The 19,278-nt window shown below is 42.3% G+C and overlaps 1 protein-coding gene across 1 annotated transcript in view; it reads left to right on the top strand.

Moving 5' to 3' along the window:
- The window catches only part of me1 (malic enzyme 1, NADP(+)-dependent, cytosolic), a 56,844-nt gene that overhangs the window by 16,951 nt on the left and 20,615 nt on the right, over window positions 1-19,278 (top strand). Inside the window, exons 3-4 of the mRNA XM_028425203.1 lie at window positions 5,341-5,474; window positions 8,570-8,719. Of these exons, the coding sequence (XP_028281004.1) occupies window positions 5,341-5,474; window positions 8,570-8,719 (284 nt within the window). The remainder of the gene's footprint in view (window positions 1-5,340; window positions 5,475-8,569; window positions 8,720-19,278) is intronic.

Genomic DNA, 19,278 nt, shown 5'->3' with positions numbered 1-19,278 from the left:
AGCTCCAGCATCATGACTGAGGCTCATTATAGAAACACAGCTGGCAGCGTGACACTACCTCCATGCAGAGTCTGACCTCACATCAGTCCAGCACAGCTGTATGAACACAACTGTATTCATAAATGTACTTGTAACTACAGATATTGTAGAAATGTAGTGGAGTAGAAAGTACAGATAATAGCTGCAAAATGTAATGGAGTAAAAGTATAAAGTATGCACTATTATTTTTACTTAAGTAAAGTAATACATAAAAATTACAGTAACTAAGTACAAATACTTAGTTACATGTCACCACTGGAAGTAGAGCAGCTTTGACAGCTTTCCAGAACATTCTGATAATTTCAGGAATGGAGGAAAACCTTCATTTTTTCTGAAGTTTAATCCATACCCTCATCTTGAACTCTTTCAAACAGGCAATCATCACAGAACTTTTTGCCCTTTGTCAGCAAAATGCACCAGATGACTTTGTATGAGTATGAGCCTCCCAGCCTTGATATCATGTTGACTTTATAGCACCTTTTAAACCTCTTGATTTCTTTTAAAGCTTTCAGTGTGACTAATGTGGTTTAACCATTGTTACCTTAATGTGCGAGCTCTTTGACTCACTACTCATGAAACACTTGGCAATACTTTGTAAAGACATGCCTCATAAATACTGTAAACTTAGAATTTAAAAGAAAAAAGATGAAGCAAAGGGACATAAGAGGAAGCAGGGTTAAGATGGCTATCACTGTAAACACTTTCATCAAGTGCTTTAACTGATAAACACGCTGTACAAGAAAGCTGTATTGTGCAGTGCCTCGGCTCGCCCTCTCATGAAAGGAAAGCTCTCCCTCTCCCGCATAGTTCTGAATAGACAAGTGCTCTGTGGCCACACACATCTCTGCCAGGTCGTATCTCGGTGCCAAACATTTGAGCCCTCTTCCCGTTGAAGGCCTACACGCCTTTTGTCTCCTTGTCTGTGGTTGAGAGAGGCTCAATGGGGAAAGGCCTCCCTGTCGTGTTCGGCTCAGGTCGTTTTTCAATAGCAGTTGTTTCTCCTGGAGCAAAAAAGGGCATTTCCACTGAATCTCAGAGAACACACACGATTAACCTCTTTGACTGATTTTTATTTAGAGATAGGATTTGGTGTGTTAGCGGGTAGATGGCTGTGCTATTGAAAGAAACCTCCTCTTGTCTTATCTGAGAATCTCACAGGCTGAATCAAACATGGCTTTCTTTGTGTGAGATTACGTCATTCGGACCGTTTCCCAGGAGTTTTTTTTCAGGGTTTCAGTTTTTGGTTCAGGTTCCTATTTGTCAGCACTTTGGCAAAACTGACAGTCTAGACCAGTTATTTGTTCTCAGTAATAAGAATATTACTATACTACTATACTTATTACTAAGAATAAAATATGATTTGCAATGGTGCTGGGAAATATGAAAGTTAAATGTACCCTGGCATGCTAACAATTGTTTGGAATAAGTTGATGACAAGAAACCCTACGGTCTGTGGACTTATTGGCTCTGCTAAGTTTCTGTTTGTATTCCAGTTTTACATTTGGGCTCAGCTCTCTCACTTCTCAAACATTTCCAGACACCTGCTACCATAGGCCAGTAAGAAAACTGAACATGCATGGTCACTTTTTCCACTCCTGATATCACTACTCTGGAGGAAATCTGATTTACTTCATGCTTTTCACACAGAAAGTGAAATATGATCCGTATCAAGGGGGAGCAGTGTGTGAGAAAGTGTAAGCCGTGTTATTATTATTGTGATAACGAAGCCCCCTCCTCAAATAGCATGAAGGAATTTCTGAACTTGAACTGTAATGAAGGGAGTGGCTTCACTGTCTGCTCTGTGTGGTTGTGGCAGAAGGAAATTACAAGGTTGAGGTAACAGAATGTTTTTTTAATTCTTTACCCTGAAAAGTCGAAGCACCCTTTGAACTCCCTTATCAGTTTCAAAGAGCTCGTTCTTTTATCGTTCTTGTTTGGCCATGTGGTGGACTAATTAGCCGTTTCCTCTCCCCGCTGAATGCTTTGGGGTGGGCATGGCAGCAGTCCGAGGTTCAGGGCTGGCACTGCCCAGCAGCTTGATTACAGGTTTAAGTTGTTACCGCGGCTTCTGGAACATGGAGCTGCGGGCATCACACGTGTTGGCACAGGGTGCGGGCACTTCAGATGTGGTCTGGGACATGTGGAAGCTTTCTAGGGTTTATCCTGCCCAGCCCAGTTTAGGCGCTCCTGAGAGCAGTCAGAAACCTGTACTCAGACAAACAAACACAGGGATGCTACGTGAGTGAGTGTGTGTGTGTGTGTGTTTTGGCTTTCAATGTGTGGTATTTATTTACTTTGGTTTTGAAGAACATAAAGCAAAGAAAATACAGTCAGACGTCAGAATCCTCTGCACATAGGCCTCATTTAGATTCACACCTACCAATTACAAGCCAAGCAGGAGTTGTTAAGACGTTTAACTGAGTCAAAGCTATATGTGAGCAACAAGTTAGGTTGTAAACTTTTAAACTAATTAGAGAACGCACCACTCTGAGTGTTTGAATGCACTAAATCAAATGTTCTCTGTGGGAGGCTGCTTATCCCATAAGATGAAAGCCTTCCCTGCACCATCTTGGATGACCATTCTTGCAGTGTGTTTACCCTGGCTTGTGTTGAGATAAAGGTAGATGCATTGAGTGGAAGACAAACAGACCTTGGAACTGAAGAGATTGAAGGCATTTCTATTTATATGCTGAGGACCGGGGTGTTGCAAAGCAAAGTCATATGTCAAAGAGATGTCAAAAGTGGCGTCAGCAGTTCCCACGCTTTTCCGTACACTCGTAATCTTCCTCACCATAAACACCCCCCTCACCCAGCCTCTACTTTGCTGCTTTGCCTGACCCAGCCAGGCGTGTCTTGAGGCACCAAACAGAGGGTTTTTGCTCTGTAGGGCTAATCTGTCTGATCCTTTGTTGGGGATGTTAATTGGACTCCATGGCTGGTATCTGTTTCATACGTGACACTGGCAGCCTTTGAGTTGCCCTGATTATTATGTGTATGTATGTGTATGCTGACCTCTATTTTTATTTTTACCTTGATTAATCAGAGACAATCACACGTACACTTTTATCCCCACCAGTCCTGACATGTAATTGAACTGTAAAGTCTGGTTGTGTTTGCTTTGAGTCATTTTTCATTCAATTTAGTACAGAAGAGCAGAGAAAGTGCCAGGAAGATTAACAATGTATGCACAAAATGGTGTGGGCTGACTATACCATGGAGCTGTGTGTGTATATTTGTTCAGTGGCTCAAAGAGAGCTGTTTGTCCCGGCATGGGAGAGAGTGCTGTCTGTTTTTTTTTTTACATTTCAATATATGAAGAGAGAAAGTGACCGTGCAGAGTGTGTCTCGGCTAATGAAAGACCAGCGTGAGGAATGAATCTGGTTTTATAGCCTCGTATTAAGCGCAGATTGCCTCGTGTATTTTAGGACTTTTCTCCCTCATATCCCTCTCCGCTGTAGACAGTGGAGCAGCAGTGCGTCGTGGGCCAGCTGCTTCTCTGAGTCTGATGCAAACCGCCGGCTCTCTGAAAAATAGAAAATCTTTTTTGATAATTGGGGAAGGTTGTAATTCAGAGCAGCTTCTTTCTATTTGAGGTCCGTTAAGTACATAGTGCAGCACTGAGGCTCAGTGTTGGTGATGCTCTTTTTTCAGTCATGCCTCGATTTACTACTGTCACTGACTGCGCAGCATATAATGCGTGTCTTAACTCATGCTCACATGCTGTTAACTTATGTAATGACACACAATAATTACTGCTTGTAGACAGTAAGACAACAGATTTCTTTCAGATGTGATGCCAAACGGGAAGTTTTTCCTAAAGTTTATTTCCTCTCTTAGGAACCTTCCAGATTAAATCTAAAATCAACAGCTTGGAAACCATCTGCTTTTTCATTCATCAAATACTCTACTATTATAATCTGGAAGTGTGTTGGTGGTCAGCACTGATTGTTCGCCTGACGTAGTACGTGTTGTATGCTTTTCTACTCTACTTTCATGTCGTGTGATCAAGCACAGCCAAAAACACAGAAAGTGCTGAAGCATTGGAAAGGCTGTAAATGGTACTGGCCTCGGCCAAGCATCCGTGGACTGGATCCAAAATGGAGACGCTTACTGCCCAGCTTCACTTCTGTCTCACTAGTCAGCAACAGTAGCTGGCATCATGAGGCTGAGGCTTCACTGGGTCGCTGCACTTTTATGGATAGAGGAAGGACTGGAAATGGCCACTGTATCATGCCTGACTTGCAGAGAATAGTGGAGACTGCTGTTCTGGTTTTTAAATATAAACTTGATGCTCAGTGTTTTGTACTCAGAGAAACAGCCCTGCACCTTTCTGCTGTCAGTCAAAGGTGTGTTACTTCCCCTCTCTTTTGAAGTCGGAGGTCAGACTCTTGGGGTTTGCAGCCTTGACTCTAAACGTGTGCATGTTTTTTAGTATTCCCGCTCAGGGGTTAGAGGTGAGCCAGACAGAGGTCAGTGTGAAACAGGTTGCAGTGTGTGTGTCTGTGTGTGATATACGTTGATGAAAGCAGACGTCACACCAGAATGTGAGCTTGCAGCGGCCTCTCTGAACACAGGCTGACCGAGATGGAGCCCCATTGAGAGCAAACACCCCGACAGAGCCAAGAATATGTTTGACATACCACCTCTCTCATCACTCAGGAATGTTTGAACAGAAAGGATTGGTGAATATTTTCCTAAATATGCATTCGTTCACTGTTTGAACTGATTAACAAGATTAGCAACATGACTGACCACAATCAGTGCAGCTTCACAGAAGGAAACGACACCTCCCTTTTTACCAAAAAAACTGAATCATCTTCCTTAGTTTCTTAGGTCTTTGTGCAGTGTGAGCATGTACTCCACATCAGCAAGATGTAAACAAAATATTGTGACGGTTAAGTGCAAGACTGCTCTGGTCTGACTGCCCTTTAAAAAAATTCCACAGAGCTTTGTTATATCGACCTGTCAGTCATAGGGAGTCAGATGCCAAGAACTCCTTCAAACAGACCTGTGTGTGCCTGCACTGACTGTGTTTACACAGATATGAGAGTTCCCTTTTAAGAGGCTGGAGATAAGACACTTGCATGAGCGGATAAATCTGGAAACATATCTCCATGGTTACAGATTGTCTCATATATAGTTTTCTTTGGTGGGATAAGATCTTGGGGAGATACTGGAGACACAGTGGGTGGTCAGAAGACAACTCTCTCCTTGGCTGATGTGACGTAGAGATTAACTTTTCGCTTGTGTGTTTGCTTCAATGGTGGTGGATAATAGATGTGGACTCTTTGTGTTTGTAGGGCATGGCGTTCTCCCTTGAGGAGCGACTCCAGCTGGGGATCCACGGCCTGCTGCCTCCTTGCTTCATCAGCCAGGACGTCCAGCTACTTCGCGTGCTCAAGAATTATGACATGAAGAGGGATGACCTGGACAGGTGATACTTGCACACACATTTAGGTATCAGCAACACTTTGAAGGGTTTAGTTTCAGCTGATTTCCCCCCCTGAGGACTCCCCACAAGCCTCTGTGCATGCAGAGAAGGCTACATCTGGAAGCCTTCAAAACACAAAGGCAGATTAGCTATGAGCCCTCTGAGATCTGTATCCATCTCCTAACACCATAGATTTTACGTTTTTTTTTCTCCCTCTCCTCCATCTTGTTTTTATAACCACCACACTGACCAAATAAAAACTTCACCTCAGCTTTGCACGCTTCATTAGAGTTGGAGCTCTCAGCATTATGCAATGAACGTACCACATGGTAATGTTTCAGTTTGGGCTCTATGACCATCCTTCAGTCAACCTTTCCATCAGCTGTCACTCCTAATGTCAAGGATGAGTGAGTTTTGCTTGTGAGACAGGACTCAGGGTCAACAACCACACATATTTTTCCAGCATAGCAACATCACAGCATCAACATTTAAAAACAGTCATTACAAGCCTGTCATTGCCATTCCCATGCCCTATCAATGTCACTGACAGTCTGTCTCTGGAGCTTGAGAGTCTTCCAGCTATGGTCTTCGGTCCTCTGGGGGTGCTCGTTGTCTGCCATTGCTCAAGCTGCTGTGTTTACACACAGTCTGCTTCCCAATTCTCAACCCTTCTTTGGTATTTACTGCAAAGTGCTGTCATTTCTTATTTTTTATGACCATAACTCAAAACTTTTCCTTACTTCCCATTCTATTTTAATCAGCTATCTAGACTATGGCTCTTTTATTTTTACTAGAATTCATCTTGGTTTTGAATGTTTTGTCACAAATGATGGCAAAAAGAACAACGATCTGCGTTGATGGAGTGACTTAAGTACTCACAGTGACTGTGCAGTCAACAGAGGAAATGGATGTTCAAAGTTTTTGCCAACAAAAATACTGCTGTACATAAAGCAGCGCAGCTAAAGGAAAACCTCCCATCCAGTGAGCTTGTTTGAAAGCAGTCACAGCAGCTTAAAATGAGCCTGACAGAGCAGAGCCAGTCACTCACACTGAAATAGATTTAAAAAAAATGGATGATGTCCTGGCTGCCTCACAAGGTTGACTTTAAAGGAAAGACAGTGCTCAGTAAGGCAGTGGGGCTTTTATAAAGCTGTGTGTACTGTAAATATGGCTGTTTCCTGGGTGTGTGTTGATGCCTTTTAAGGTTCAGAATGGAGAAAGATGTTTGCCAGCATGAAATCAAACAAAAGCACAGTGCAGGAATATGTTGGTATTTAATTATAGTTTAGTTTGATGACTGACAATGATAAGTGAAGTCATTAGAATGTAAAATGTGCTGAAAACAGCTGTCAACACAATTCCAAAAAGATATCATATGTTTACCTGTCACAACTTGGTTTCAGTCTTCCTCTTGTACAAAAGTCTAAGACAAAAAAGCAACCTAGATGAGATCATCATGGCTCACGTGTTTTTTTAAAGGGTGTGTTCACACTGGGCACTAAATAAAAATCAAGTCCTAGCCATTTGTTTTCATTAAACCTAAAGATTGGAAACTGTTAAATGTACATGTGATGACACCCACAGGTTTCTAAACAAGATGTTTTCAGTTTTTAGCATCATACTCCACTTAAACTCCTGTATATTTAGTTTAAAAGGGAACTTATAAATATACCTGTTGTCTGTATCATGCTGTAAACTGCTGCAAAGGATTGACTCATTGTTGAGACAGCCCCTAAAGGCTGCAGGGGGAACTGCAGATTTACAAACTGACTTCATCCATTCATCTTCTATTAACTCGCTTTGTCCTGCAGTGCAGGGTCGTAGGGGGGCTGGAGCCTATCCCTGCTAGCTTTGGGTGAGAGGCGGGGTACACCCTTGACACAGGGGTTCACCAGTCCATCGAAGGGCAACACACAGACAGACGACCCTTCACACTCACACCTACGGGCAATTTAGAGTGACCAATTAGCCTAGTTTAGTACTTTAGAATGTGGGAGGAAGCCAGAGTACCGGGAACCTTCTTGCTGTGAGGCGACAGTGCTAACCACAGCTCCACCACGCCGCCCGCACAACCTGACTAAACACTCTTAGATGTGTTATATGTTCTGCATGTTAATGTAATGTGTTAATGTGCTTGTTAGATTTGCCCAGTATTTGAAATACATTTGTTAGACCTAATATTATTAAGGTGTTTGTGTTTCCTGTGTGTTTTATTTTAAAGCCACTCATACAGACTGACATCAGACTTCCTATGTTGGACATATTACTGCCTGAATCACTTTGATTTCACAAATCAGCACACAAGTCAGCTGATATTCAAGATAACACAGGTCCCACTCCTCACATAAACCAGAGTACTTCCAGTGGAAACAGATAAAAAGTGAACCTAATGTCTAGAAAAACGAGCAACAGAAAAATACCTTTCATAGCATCCTGCACACGGACATGCTTCTTGTGATGTTATTACATTTGGCAGAAGCTGATTTGGCTCACCAATATGCAGTTCCCTTCAACTGTCACCACGGTGTATTGTGCAGCGGCTGTGGCTTAACCTATAGCAGAGAGGGCGTGCATGCTTTTTATCCCCTCAACAAGAGGCACCTTGTGCTCCTGGCTTTATGGAAACTTCTCTGATTAGCCATAGAGCCCTTTCTGGCGTGCTCTGTTTAATTTGGGTCATATGCAAACCTTCAGTTCTCAGTCAATCTACTGTACAATCAGAACAAAGAGCTTGTGTGGGGGCTATCTGAGAGCTGATTTTTCTGTGTATTTTTGCACTCATTTGGAACATAAGCAAACATGCCTTTACAAATAATTATTAAACAGCTGGACCTTTTTCCCCCTTTTCCCACTCTCTCTAAAATTCAAAGCCTTTGCTTTGTTACAGTAATGTATCCATATAATATAGTATCCATATGGACATACTGTCATGGTAAAACACTTCCTCCTCTCTCCCCTTGGTACATCTCACTCAAAACATCCCAGATTTCACATCTGACTTTAATAAAAAAGCTCTTTAGTTCAGCAGGTATCAGTCGTCAAGATGTTTAAGATTAACATGCTGTATTTTCCTCCCTGCTCCTCCCTGTTGCTTCCAGATATGTCTTCCTGATGGGGCTTCAGGACCGCAACGAGAAGCTCTTCTATCGGGTGATACTGTCAGACGTTGAAAGGTTTATGCCCATCATTTACACCCCCACTGTGGGCCTGGCCTGCCAGCAGTACGGCCTCATATTTAGAAGACCGAGGTGAGTCACACTCTTCTCCCTCTTGAGCCATGAAATACTGCATTCCCATGCAAATAATCCTAGTTAACATTAAAACTTATTTCCCCACTGCTGTGAAAAGCCTCAACAGGAAACGGATGATGTTGTTTTCCCCTCTCTGTTTCTCCTTAGTCACTCTCCCACCACTCTGTTATTAAGTGTTTTATGGTATTGGTTTAGTTGGAGTGCTTGGTGTCAGCCAACATTTTGTTCTAGGCTGTCCTGGCTATGTGGCATCAGTGTTTCCTCACAATGGAAAGAAATGTTTCCACCAGTTATATATATACCATATGTTGGAGTCCAGTGTCCATACAGCCTATTGCATAAACACATTGATATATTGATAATGTCCAGCATATTTAAATGTCTAGTGGAGAAAAGAGGCATGATTAGTAATGGCATGCATTAGCTACTGGATTATTCTATAACATAAAACCATCGCTATTAGACTTTTGGACCTAAAAGATCAAGGACACTTACAGCACGTGTATTATATGTAGGAAATGGATGCTTTGATGCTGTAATGTAACCAAATCTCGGAGGTTGTGGTAGTCTTTTCAGCTGCAGTCTGGTTAGACATTGTAGCAAACCGCTGTAAGCTGTTGAAATCAGTTCAGGGTTCACCTTGAGTGGATCTGGCACCGCTCCTGGCAGACAGACGTTCACTGGTTTCCTCTCCTCCTTTACTATAAACACACTCTCACTCTGACTTTGTCACACACGCGAACACACACACACACACACCTCTCTGCTTTCCTTCAGACAGGTTCATCAGGTCCAAGTCCCTCACCATATCTGACAGAAAATAACCTCCTTGAGCAGTTACTAAAAGATACTGAGCTGATTTCATTCCGTGTGCTGCATTCAGGGTCACATTCTGTTTTTCTTGGATTTGTCTCCTTGCATTTAACCTCACTGAGGTGGTTATAGGTGTTGGGTTTGTTTTTACTCCAATAAGCGTGATAGGACAAAGACCACCCGAGTTAACTGTCCTTCGTGGGCTCTTAAGCTCACTTACTGCTGTTACAGCTGTAATTACTGACTCCTTAAGGGAACTAAAAGGATACTTATAATCCACTAAACTACTTGCCAGCTTACGGTGAGCTATGTTAGGAAACAGCAAGCATTTGACTAAACGTGTTAATGAATTAGCATGCTTTGTGCCATTAGAAAGAAATTGTCCAATTTTAAAATGTTTGGTTTTCCTCCAGCTGAATGTTCAGTGATGGATTCATTTATATGGCCTACCTGGATGCTGTCACAGTTCTTATACTCATGTCCAAATATTTTTATTGTAAAAGCTTATGTTTGCTACTTTTAAGATTCTTGGAAAATTCAAATTTCTCCCATAACTTTGTTACCCAACAGCTCCCCCCAATCATTTCCCCATCCGTGTAGAACTATGTGGAAAATATTCCTAGCATGCTTCCCCTCTTCTCACACTGGCCTGGCTGGAGGAGTCGTTTTATACACTCCCCTCTGTCTCTCAGCACAGTGGGCCAGGACCTGCTTGCCAGAGCCCCCAGGGTTTGGAGTTGGGCCTCTAGGAAATGTGCATCAGAGGTCAGTTAGCAGAAAACTTTAGGGACAAAGCTGTCTGTAATAGTTTTGAGGTTTTCAGCCAAGTTGCTCAGGAGAGTGATACAAATTAATGCGTTTGCAATGTTTAGCCAGCATGATGGTGAGAGCAAAGAATGTGAAGTCTTTCTGCTGATTAGTGCATACAGAGACCTGCTCGCCTCCGCCTCCTCCTCCTTCCAGGCTACACAGCCACCCTGGAACAAGGGCTGATTGGGGGACAGAGTCATGTAACACAGGCCCCTGCCTTTCTTATAACCCATACGCTTCATAGATAAGACTTTGTCAACAAGACATCTGCTAAAGTGTGCACCGTTGATAGCTACACACACACAAAGGTCTGTGCAATGAACAACACATGTACATGTAGTGCAGATGCAGGTGTTTCTCATAATGTTTTCATATTTTTGACATACAATACATACTATTGACTTATGTGTTGTTAACATGACGGGTCTGTTTCACATCTCTGCCGCATGTAAAATACTATCTATTCTATATTTATTTGTACTTTTTTTGGATCTTCTAGAAATCCTCATGCTGGATTATGATGCCACTGTGTGTGTGTATGTTCCTGCATGCGTGTCTTGCAGCCAGACCACCATAGCAGCAGCTTAGGCCTCTAATCACTTGCTCTCAGGTATAAAGAGTTTCTGTGTGGAAGCAGCAGCCTCTCTTCGTCTTGCCTGATTCTACCAGTTAATCTGCCTCATGGAGACTAAACACTCCGACAACGGGCTCTGTACCAGAGGCCAAAGGTCAAGCTCCATTAAGTGTCAAAACAAGGCCGATTCACTGATCTTCGGATAGGGCAGAGCCAAGGAGGAGAGCCACAGAAAGAAACACATTCACATCCTCAGAAGATTAGTGTACATGCTTACTTTTGTTGGTTTGTAAGCTCATGAGCGGACACAGTGTTGAGCAGTGAAAGTTAGGTCTGTCTTCATACAGTTTGTTTCTGTTTTCACCGTATATGTGGGTTGTGTGAATCGTCTGACAGCTGAAAGTGCTCACCTGTGATAAATGATAATGGTCAGGAGCAGAAAAATGATCCCAACTACAGCATGAAAGTAATTAGGAGTAATTCAGTCACTTCCAGTGTCTCCGTGCCCTCTGTGGTACACTGCAGTGGAGTGTCAAAATAAACGGGTAATATGCTCTTTTAAAGTGAAAGTCTGTTTAGGCCTGGTAAGTGACAAGGACTCATCCATCTTAGTGATGGCAATGGAAGCCCAGGGATCGACTCCTGCTCGAGTATGAAGGGTCAACAGCTCGCTGTATGTTCAGAGCTGGAAAGTAAGACATTTTTAAACTCCCCTGAGTCGGCTCAGAGTAAAGACCACATGCTGGTTTGTGCTTTTGCCACTTTGACTGTGGGAAACGTCAGGGGTCTTTCTGCCTGTGTGAGTGGAGAATACATTTAAAGACCTACACAACCTGCTGCTACCTTACCAGAAAATGTCACTCAAACAGGAACAATATTTCATATTTAACCAGCAGAGAGCAGGGTCCATTATTTTTATTTTAACAAAAGCTACGGTTTTAAAATCAGTTGCAGGGCCTAAGTGCAGTGGTGTATTATGTCTGCAGTCAAACCAATAGTTTAGTGTAGTTTTATAAAAATGCCGTGACACTAGAGGTATGTTAATGGGGTCAACACAGATCATCTGGAAACCATAAATATATGTACAAAATCTGGTGGCAATCCATCAAGAGCTACCTACAAAAACAAGGGGGAAAAATATGATCTGTGAAAGAAAAAGCCAAAGCAAGTCATTACTTAATATTCCCTGCCCATTTCTTCCTTCACATTTCTTTAGAAATGTAGTGAATTATGACAATTTCCCAGGACATCTGCCATGTTTGCTTCAGTGTGAGCATAGCTTGTAAAGACAGCTGAGCTTGGAGATTTATTCTTAAATTTGGGAACTTAAATCCAAAGCTCAATGTTCACATACTTAACTTTCCAGTCAGCTGTATTCCATCGCCTTCAGTGAATGTAAATGTCAGCACAGAGTGTACTCTGATGTTTTTGTTTGAAAGTTTGTGGTAAAAATGAACCATGAATTGATTTTTCTAAAACCACAAACCTGGAAAGTAGACCAATTAATAGCTCAAAATGTCCAATCAGTGCAGATTATGGTGTGTGACATTGATAGATATAGTGCAGTTTTACTCCTTTCAGTAGCTGCATATAGTCTTAATGGGCTGTTACCAGAAGGTGTGCTGCAGGAGGTTATAAAGACGTAATGAAAGGCATCAGCTGGAGACGCCTTGGCCACCTCTGAAGGGACACGTGCCTGGATGATGAAGTGTTCCAACCTCGCAGATTAGGGGCCTTTGAGCTGTGATCTCACACTGTTCAGGCCCACACACAGAGTTACACTGTGAGTGTGTGAGACTCAATATTTCATTTGGATTGATGAGCATCCTGAGCAAGTAGAAAACACCCTCTCCTTCCCGATCATTAATCCACACAGAGTTACTGACCTGTGATGACCGACTTACAACTATGTTTAAGGAACGACTACTTACCCCACATTACGGAAGTCCAGAGGGAATTTGTTTCCTGATTTGACTGATTGTGTGAGTTTAGGTTTTACTCTTTGGTAAGCCATGAGAGAAGCTGAGGATATTTGAATGGGATGCAGGATGTTTCAAACATTTGGGAATAATTCTATTGTGGACACTGAGGACCTTTATAACAGTTTAGATTTCTGGTTCATGGAAACTGTATAGGCAGTGAAAGCAAAGATATTTGAGTGCCTGGTAGCCTTACAGTAACTCCTTTAATGTCCTTTTAAGTCCTTTAATGCCCAACTGAAATCCACAGAAGTGCTACGACTGACTGTAAACATGGAAAGTAATCCAGTCTACTAGGCTAAGACTACCTGGCTGAACTGACCATTGCTAATTCAAGCTGCCACAACTTTCCATGACTGAGGAGACGATGGCTGGCTTGGAGAACAAGGTGGTTGGATTCAGTCCTTTTTTGGAGAAAATCCAGTTTGTCCTGTTGTGTCTCTAAGTAACAGCCATGAAACCATTGCAAACATTTTCATTTTGGTTTTTGGTTGGGTTAAATGGCCGTTGGCCCAAAGTCCCGCCTGGCAGCATTATTCCAGCACTCCTCACCTCACCTTGGACAGTTTGGCCTCATTCACACTCTCTCTGAGAGTGTAAACTTACTGGCTGTCAAGCCTCAGCTTTGTCAAATAACCTGCTGTCAAACAGGTTGAGAATTCAAATTCAGCCAATGCTCTGAGCAGCATTACGCAAACCCTCAGAGTGCCAGACATAACAGATAGGAAGCTGCCAGTGTTTTACATGAATGCAGAGTTTTAATGTGTTTTATCTGTGTAAAAGCTGTAGGTAGTCCAACTGAGAATAAAACTGAAAGTGGATAGTGAGGAAGCATATTTTTGCATTCTATCCTAATGTGAATTTGTCGTACTTGGTTTAGAACAACCAATCAAGTCGTCCTGGAAAGTCAACTTAGATTAGCCTTCTGTTTTTTTGTGACTTTCTGAGCAAATTCAGGAAAGGTTTGCTGGCCAGAGTCAATGTAAGTCTCAGCTCTTGCATGCATTTAGCTCATTTTTTGTGCACCATATCCATTCAGCCATCGCCCAGTCTGGTCTCTCTGTGGGCCTTGCAGGCCATAGCAGCCCATCAGGAGCCTGTTACCAGCTAGCAATCCATCAAATGTTTGCAGTGGCATGCAAAGATGACAAAAACTATGCACTTATAATATTTTCCCCCCTTTTTTCTTTTAATAATGTGATTCCAGTCAGACAGGACTGGAGCTGCCAAATGACGCGTTAACATGAAATTCTCCATCCGCACTAAGAACTAAATTATAGAGCAGAGTTGTGTATGGAGGATGTTGTCCCCACGCTGTCTATGCTGGTCAGAGTTTGGTGCGCTGTAGTAATATTTCACCAGCCTACACTGGAAAATACAACTTCCTGAAACTTCCATGAAACTTATCTGATACTCTCTGTGAAATCCCACTCGGTCTGGTGTGTAGTCCTAAAACACATTCTGAGGTGCGCTCACAGCATGCAGCCAAAAATGCATTCAGCACATGTCTTCCTCTGAAGTGGATTAAATGTGAATTTTATTAGACAAGAGGACAAAACTCTGTATACCTTCATATTGTGTGGATCTAGTTTCCATTTCCATGTCTTGAGAATGTGGCTATAAAGCTCAGAAGTGGGAGAGCTATGATACCTTATGGAATAACTCTATGTTTGAAAATGTTGGCCACTTCCACCACTTTGTAAGTTTTAACAATGTTATCTTTTCTCCAGAATTACTGCAGCAGGGCCCCAATAAACCCACAACTCTGCAAATTGAAACAAAACTATATCATTTCTTTATTATACATATCAAGCCCGAAGTGTGTGTGTGTGTGTGTGTGTGTGTGTGTGTGTGTGTGTGTGTGTGTGTGTGTGTGTGTGTGTGTGTGTGTGTGTGTGTGTGTGTGTGTGTGTGTGTGTGTGTGTGTGTGTGTGATGCTTGGATGCCAAAACAGATGTTGGAGGTGGCTTCTCTATAGCTAGTGTAGGAGAGCTGCCAGTGCCTCAGCAGAGTCATTTCATACCACTGATCTGCCTCATTCCTGTGTGACATGTAGCTGCCAGATGGTTATGTGTGATGTAATGCTGCTGTACATCCATGTAACCTGTGTATATGTACATTGTGGAACCGGAGAGCCGTTAATTCATGTCACAGGTCAGATATCGGCCATGTGTGGACAGATTCCTGGAAAGAAGCTGAGTATCTGCATTAATATCATTAACATACCCCCCAGAAGTATGCACAGTAAGGAAGAGCAGCAGTTACTCCAACACAGGGATTCCCCTCGGACACCTTAGAGGTTTAAGTAGAAGATAAAGATAGATCCAGAAGGCATAGAGTGTACAAGTAAGTGTCAAATATGGACAGGTCAGTGTTACATCTCAGTTCTGGCACGTTCAAACCACTGCCATGACACATGGAGAAGTGCCTGAGTAGTTTATTGAATCCAGCTTTGTTTCCCCCATGGACTAAATGGAAACTCCAACCCAAACTTTCCCAGAGTCACAGTCCAACTTCATTGGCACTTTTTCATTGACGATCTCCTTCGCTCTTCTCCTGGTGTAAAACCTACACTGTGGCCCAAATGAATGATACAAATAACTCCAGCCTCATTAGGTGCAAACACGCTCCTGCAGTAACGACGTGATGGAGCAGTTTGGACTGTGAGGATTTGTGGAGATGATCAGGTCTGACAGTTTGTGGTCACTGAGCCCAGCTGCCTGTTTGATTCGCAGTAACGTCTGTTTTTCCAGGTGTAGCAGTTTGAGTTACAGATGCAACTTTATTTTTTTTTTCTCGGTAACCAAGAACAACCCAGGGACTGAGAGCCAAACAGAAAAGAGGATTTCATGTCCACTGATGTGGTGGTAAATTACAATTAAAAAGGATGAAATGGGGCTGTTGAGAAATGTCCTAAAGCAAACTCAGATGTATTGATTTATATGCACTATGTACTGTAGTTTCAGTTTTTATTACTTGTGTTCACATCCGTTGGAATGACTTATATGGTTTTATGCTCTCTTACTTTTAAAGCTTAAATTATTGGTTATTATCAGTGTCTTATTTATGACTGCTAGTATATCAAAAAGTTCTTTTTAATCCTTGATATTATCTTAAACCTTACCTGAGCTAAGCTAGCTGCTTCCTCCTGATAAAAACTAATCAGTCCTAATGCTTGCAAGCCGTATCCCAGTGGTTCTATCCTGGAAAGCAAACTATTAAATCATTCCACTCACTAGCCTTTGCTATATCAAACCTAAACTTTTATTCAAAGCTGAACCAAAGGAGAGCAAGACAAGTAGTATATATTGGGCAATATGATTCAATAATAAAACTGGCTCAGCCACATGCTGACGTGGGACACTCCTTATCACTGATAAGAGCAAAGTCAACACATCGCTCATTAATCGTATCTGCACTTAGATAACACCATAGAGCTGCCAATATGCAGGCCTTGCAGAGTCAGATCCTAATATCTCCACGTCATATTTGTCACTTTAACAATCTGGTCCGCTTAGTTAATGGATGTGGTGAGTAAAGCACTAAAAGCCCATTTTTCTGTTTTGACAGCTCCATCAGATCTCAGCTCAGCTTTTGGCTGTGAACACTTGTAGTCCTGTCAGAAGTTTGGCCGAGGTTAGACACTAAAAGCTTGAAGATATCCATCTGCACTCATTAGGCTGTATTAGCCGTTGAATTGGTCAAATGGTTTCCAGATTGTAACCTCCTTCCTTGCACTGAACATAAAGAAATGAATGCACGAGTAGTTTTAGGTATTCGACTTCCAGCATTCCAGCAGACAATCAGAATGCTGTGTGTTTGCTCAGTAGAAAAACTCGGTGAGAACTCACAGACATTAATCTCTATTCATGAACTGTCCTTGTTAGCTCCTCTGAAGCTTTTATTGCAGAGCGTGGTACAATCTCTCAGTATAAACACAGCCTGATATGCAGCTCTTGGGAAATCAAATGTGACATATCAGCAGCTACAGAAAGCCTGATCTCACATCATCTGGTGAGGAGATGATTCAGCGCCTCTGAGCTCTGGATTCTTGTAACGTTGTGTGGTTGGATCTATTTAAAGTGCCCACACACTTATCACCACTAAAGAGTCGTACTTATTGCATGGTGCGCTGGAGGTCAGAGCCTACATTACTAACACGATAAGTAGAATAAATCATATGCGAACATCATTACTGTGTCCTGCTCAATGTGTCTACAGACTGTGAACGACATGATGTTTTTAAGGCTCTAAGTGTTGGGTGTCAGTCTCTACTTGACCTGCCGGTTATAATATAATATAATGGATGATCTCACTGGGAGATTCCTGGTTGCGCTGATGATGTAGACTAACTCTCCAGCCTGCTGTCTGACCCATGTGTGAATGAGGTTTTGCCTCTCTTTGATCCACTTTCATTAAGGGAGACTGGCCTGGCAGCGCCGACATTCACTTTGATTCAGAGCATCAGCTGCAGCTCCAGTTTCCTTGTTAGAGAAATGAAGAATGTCACCTTCAGAGGTAGCTCCGTGGTAAAAGGGCAGACATTCTTTGTGTATAATGGATGGCAGAACTGCTTAAAAGCTTCAGTTAAACTGAGTATATGCAGATGAAAAAAATCAAATCTTCAAAGAAACAGAAAAGTTGTTTTTATATTAAGATTAACTTTGACTTTGACCTCTTCACTCTTTACAAGTATACACTAATATTCTGAAGATTCTCGCCTGATACAATCTGAAAAGTGCTCATGGTTTGTTCTGTAATACACAGAACGTATAGACACATTAAGATGTGAATTTCTTGCAGCCTTAAAGGGTCATGAATGCAGCTTACAGTGCGCTATGTGACCATGTTTTTAGTTATAAAGGTGATCTTAAAGTCTGCACCTCATGACCATGTGCTTTGTTGATTGACTTTTCCATGATTAATCAATCAATGTATTCTGACACACCTGTGAAAATTGTCCTGAAAATGTTCAACAGCAGCTCCAAACTCCATTTACTGACTAGTATGTGCAGCTTTAGAGCATATATTGAGTTTTTGGATGTGATTGTCAGCACAAAAATCTCAACACCTGACCTGACCCCATCATTCTCCGTAAGACTTCACAAAGTCTTAATGGATGTGATTGATTAAAAAAACCTCAAAAATAAAGGTTAGCATACACAAACAATGGCTGTATGTCCACATGCTTTTCTCTATACAATGAATGTTTTTTTTAACTTCAGTTATATTCAGTTCTATTGTTTAATAGAATGGTTTAAACTTCTCACACAGAGTTCTATACTGCATGATTTATCTCCTGAGTTATAAGCCATGAAGAACTGGATACCCGTAAAGTTCTTTTCCATCTGTTTTATTGAGGACACTAACCAGTTAGCCTGCCACCACCCTTAGACATCCCTGAAATGGAATCCACATTTCTGTGAGTGTCAAAGAGAATACAATGGGCCATTAATCTTTGTCATCCATGCAGCGCTCTGTGACAACAGTCTCCCATCCTCAGGTCTTCATTGAATTTTAATGATTTAAATTTTCCTGTACATGCAGCATGACATGCGGTCTTCACCACTGTTGCTAAAGCAGCATTTGCAAATAAACATAATACAGTATGAGCAGACTTTGCACAGTTTCTGGCCGAAGCAAAACCAATTTCTTTTGATTTTCTGCATCCCACACCAAAACGTCATTGGCATGCCTCAAATGTCAGGAGCGTGTGTGAAAAGGCAGGCGAATGGAAAAGCTGGGTTCATCTGATCCCTTTAGCAGTGCCTTTGTGCTGGACCGGGCGTCTCCCTGCTGTTTCTTGCCCCATGTGTTATGTAAGGTTGGTTGAAAAAGAAACCGGACTCGTCGTCTGGACAGTTGAGTTCCTCTCATCTCTCACCTGGACAGCCACAATAAACGACAGTCCCAGACACCCTCGCCGTCTGGTTGTTATTTTCATCACTTGCAGGTCGGTCTGGGTAAAAGATTCCACGTCCTTTTATGTTTTGCCTCAGCATGTTACTTGAGGTGATGAAAGGCCAATCAGACTGACTGATCTGTGCCCATTTACATCTTGGTTTCTGCAGATTTACCGCTGTTCTGAAAGTCTGGAAACGCTTCACCAGAGGAAGATTAGTTGTTGTGTGAAGGGCCTGGCTGGCTTCAGTGGGCTGCAGTGGAATGAGGAGGGGGCGGGTTATGGTTTTCCGAGGCCAGGGACTGGGACTGGCTCTCGCTTGTGTTCAAAGAGGCTGATTCAGGCAGAGTGTTGAATATGTGAAATATGATGGAATTCTGTCAGTCTGAGTGTGTGTCATGGAGGGTGGGAGGCCGACCAAAAATGAAGAAGAAGAAGAGTACATTGTCCGTATGTAGAGAGTGAAGGGGAAGGAAAG

This window comes from Parambassis ranga, chromosome 16 (genome assembly GCF_900634625.1).
Source record: "Parambassis ranga chromosome 16, fParRan2.1, whole genome shotgun sequence".
In the NCBI taxonomy this organism is placed as follows: domain Eukaryota; kingdom Metazoa; phylum Chordata; class Actinopteri; family Ambassidae; genus Parambassis; species Parambassis ranga.
This window is presented reverse-complemented; position numbering and strand designations above follow the sequence as displayed.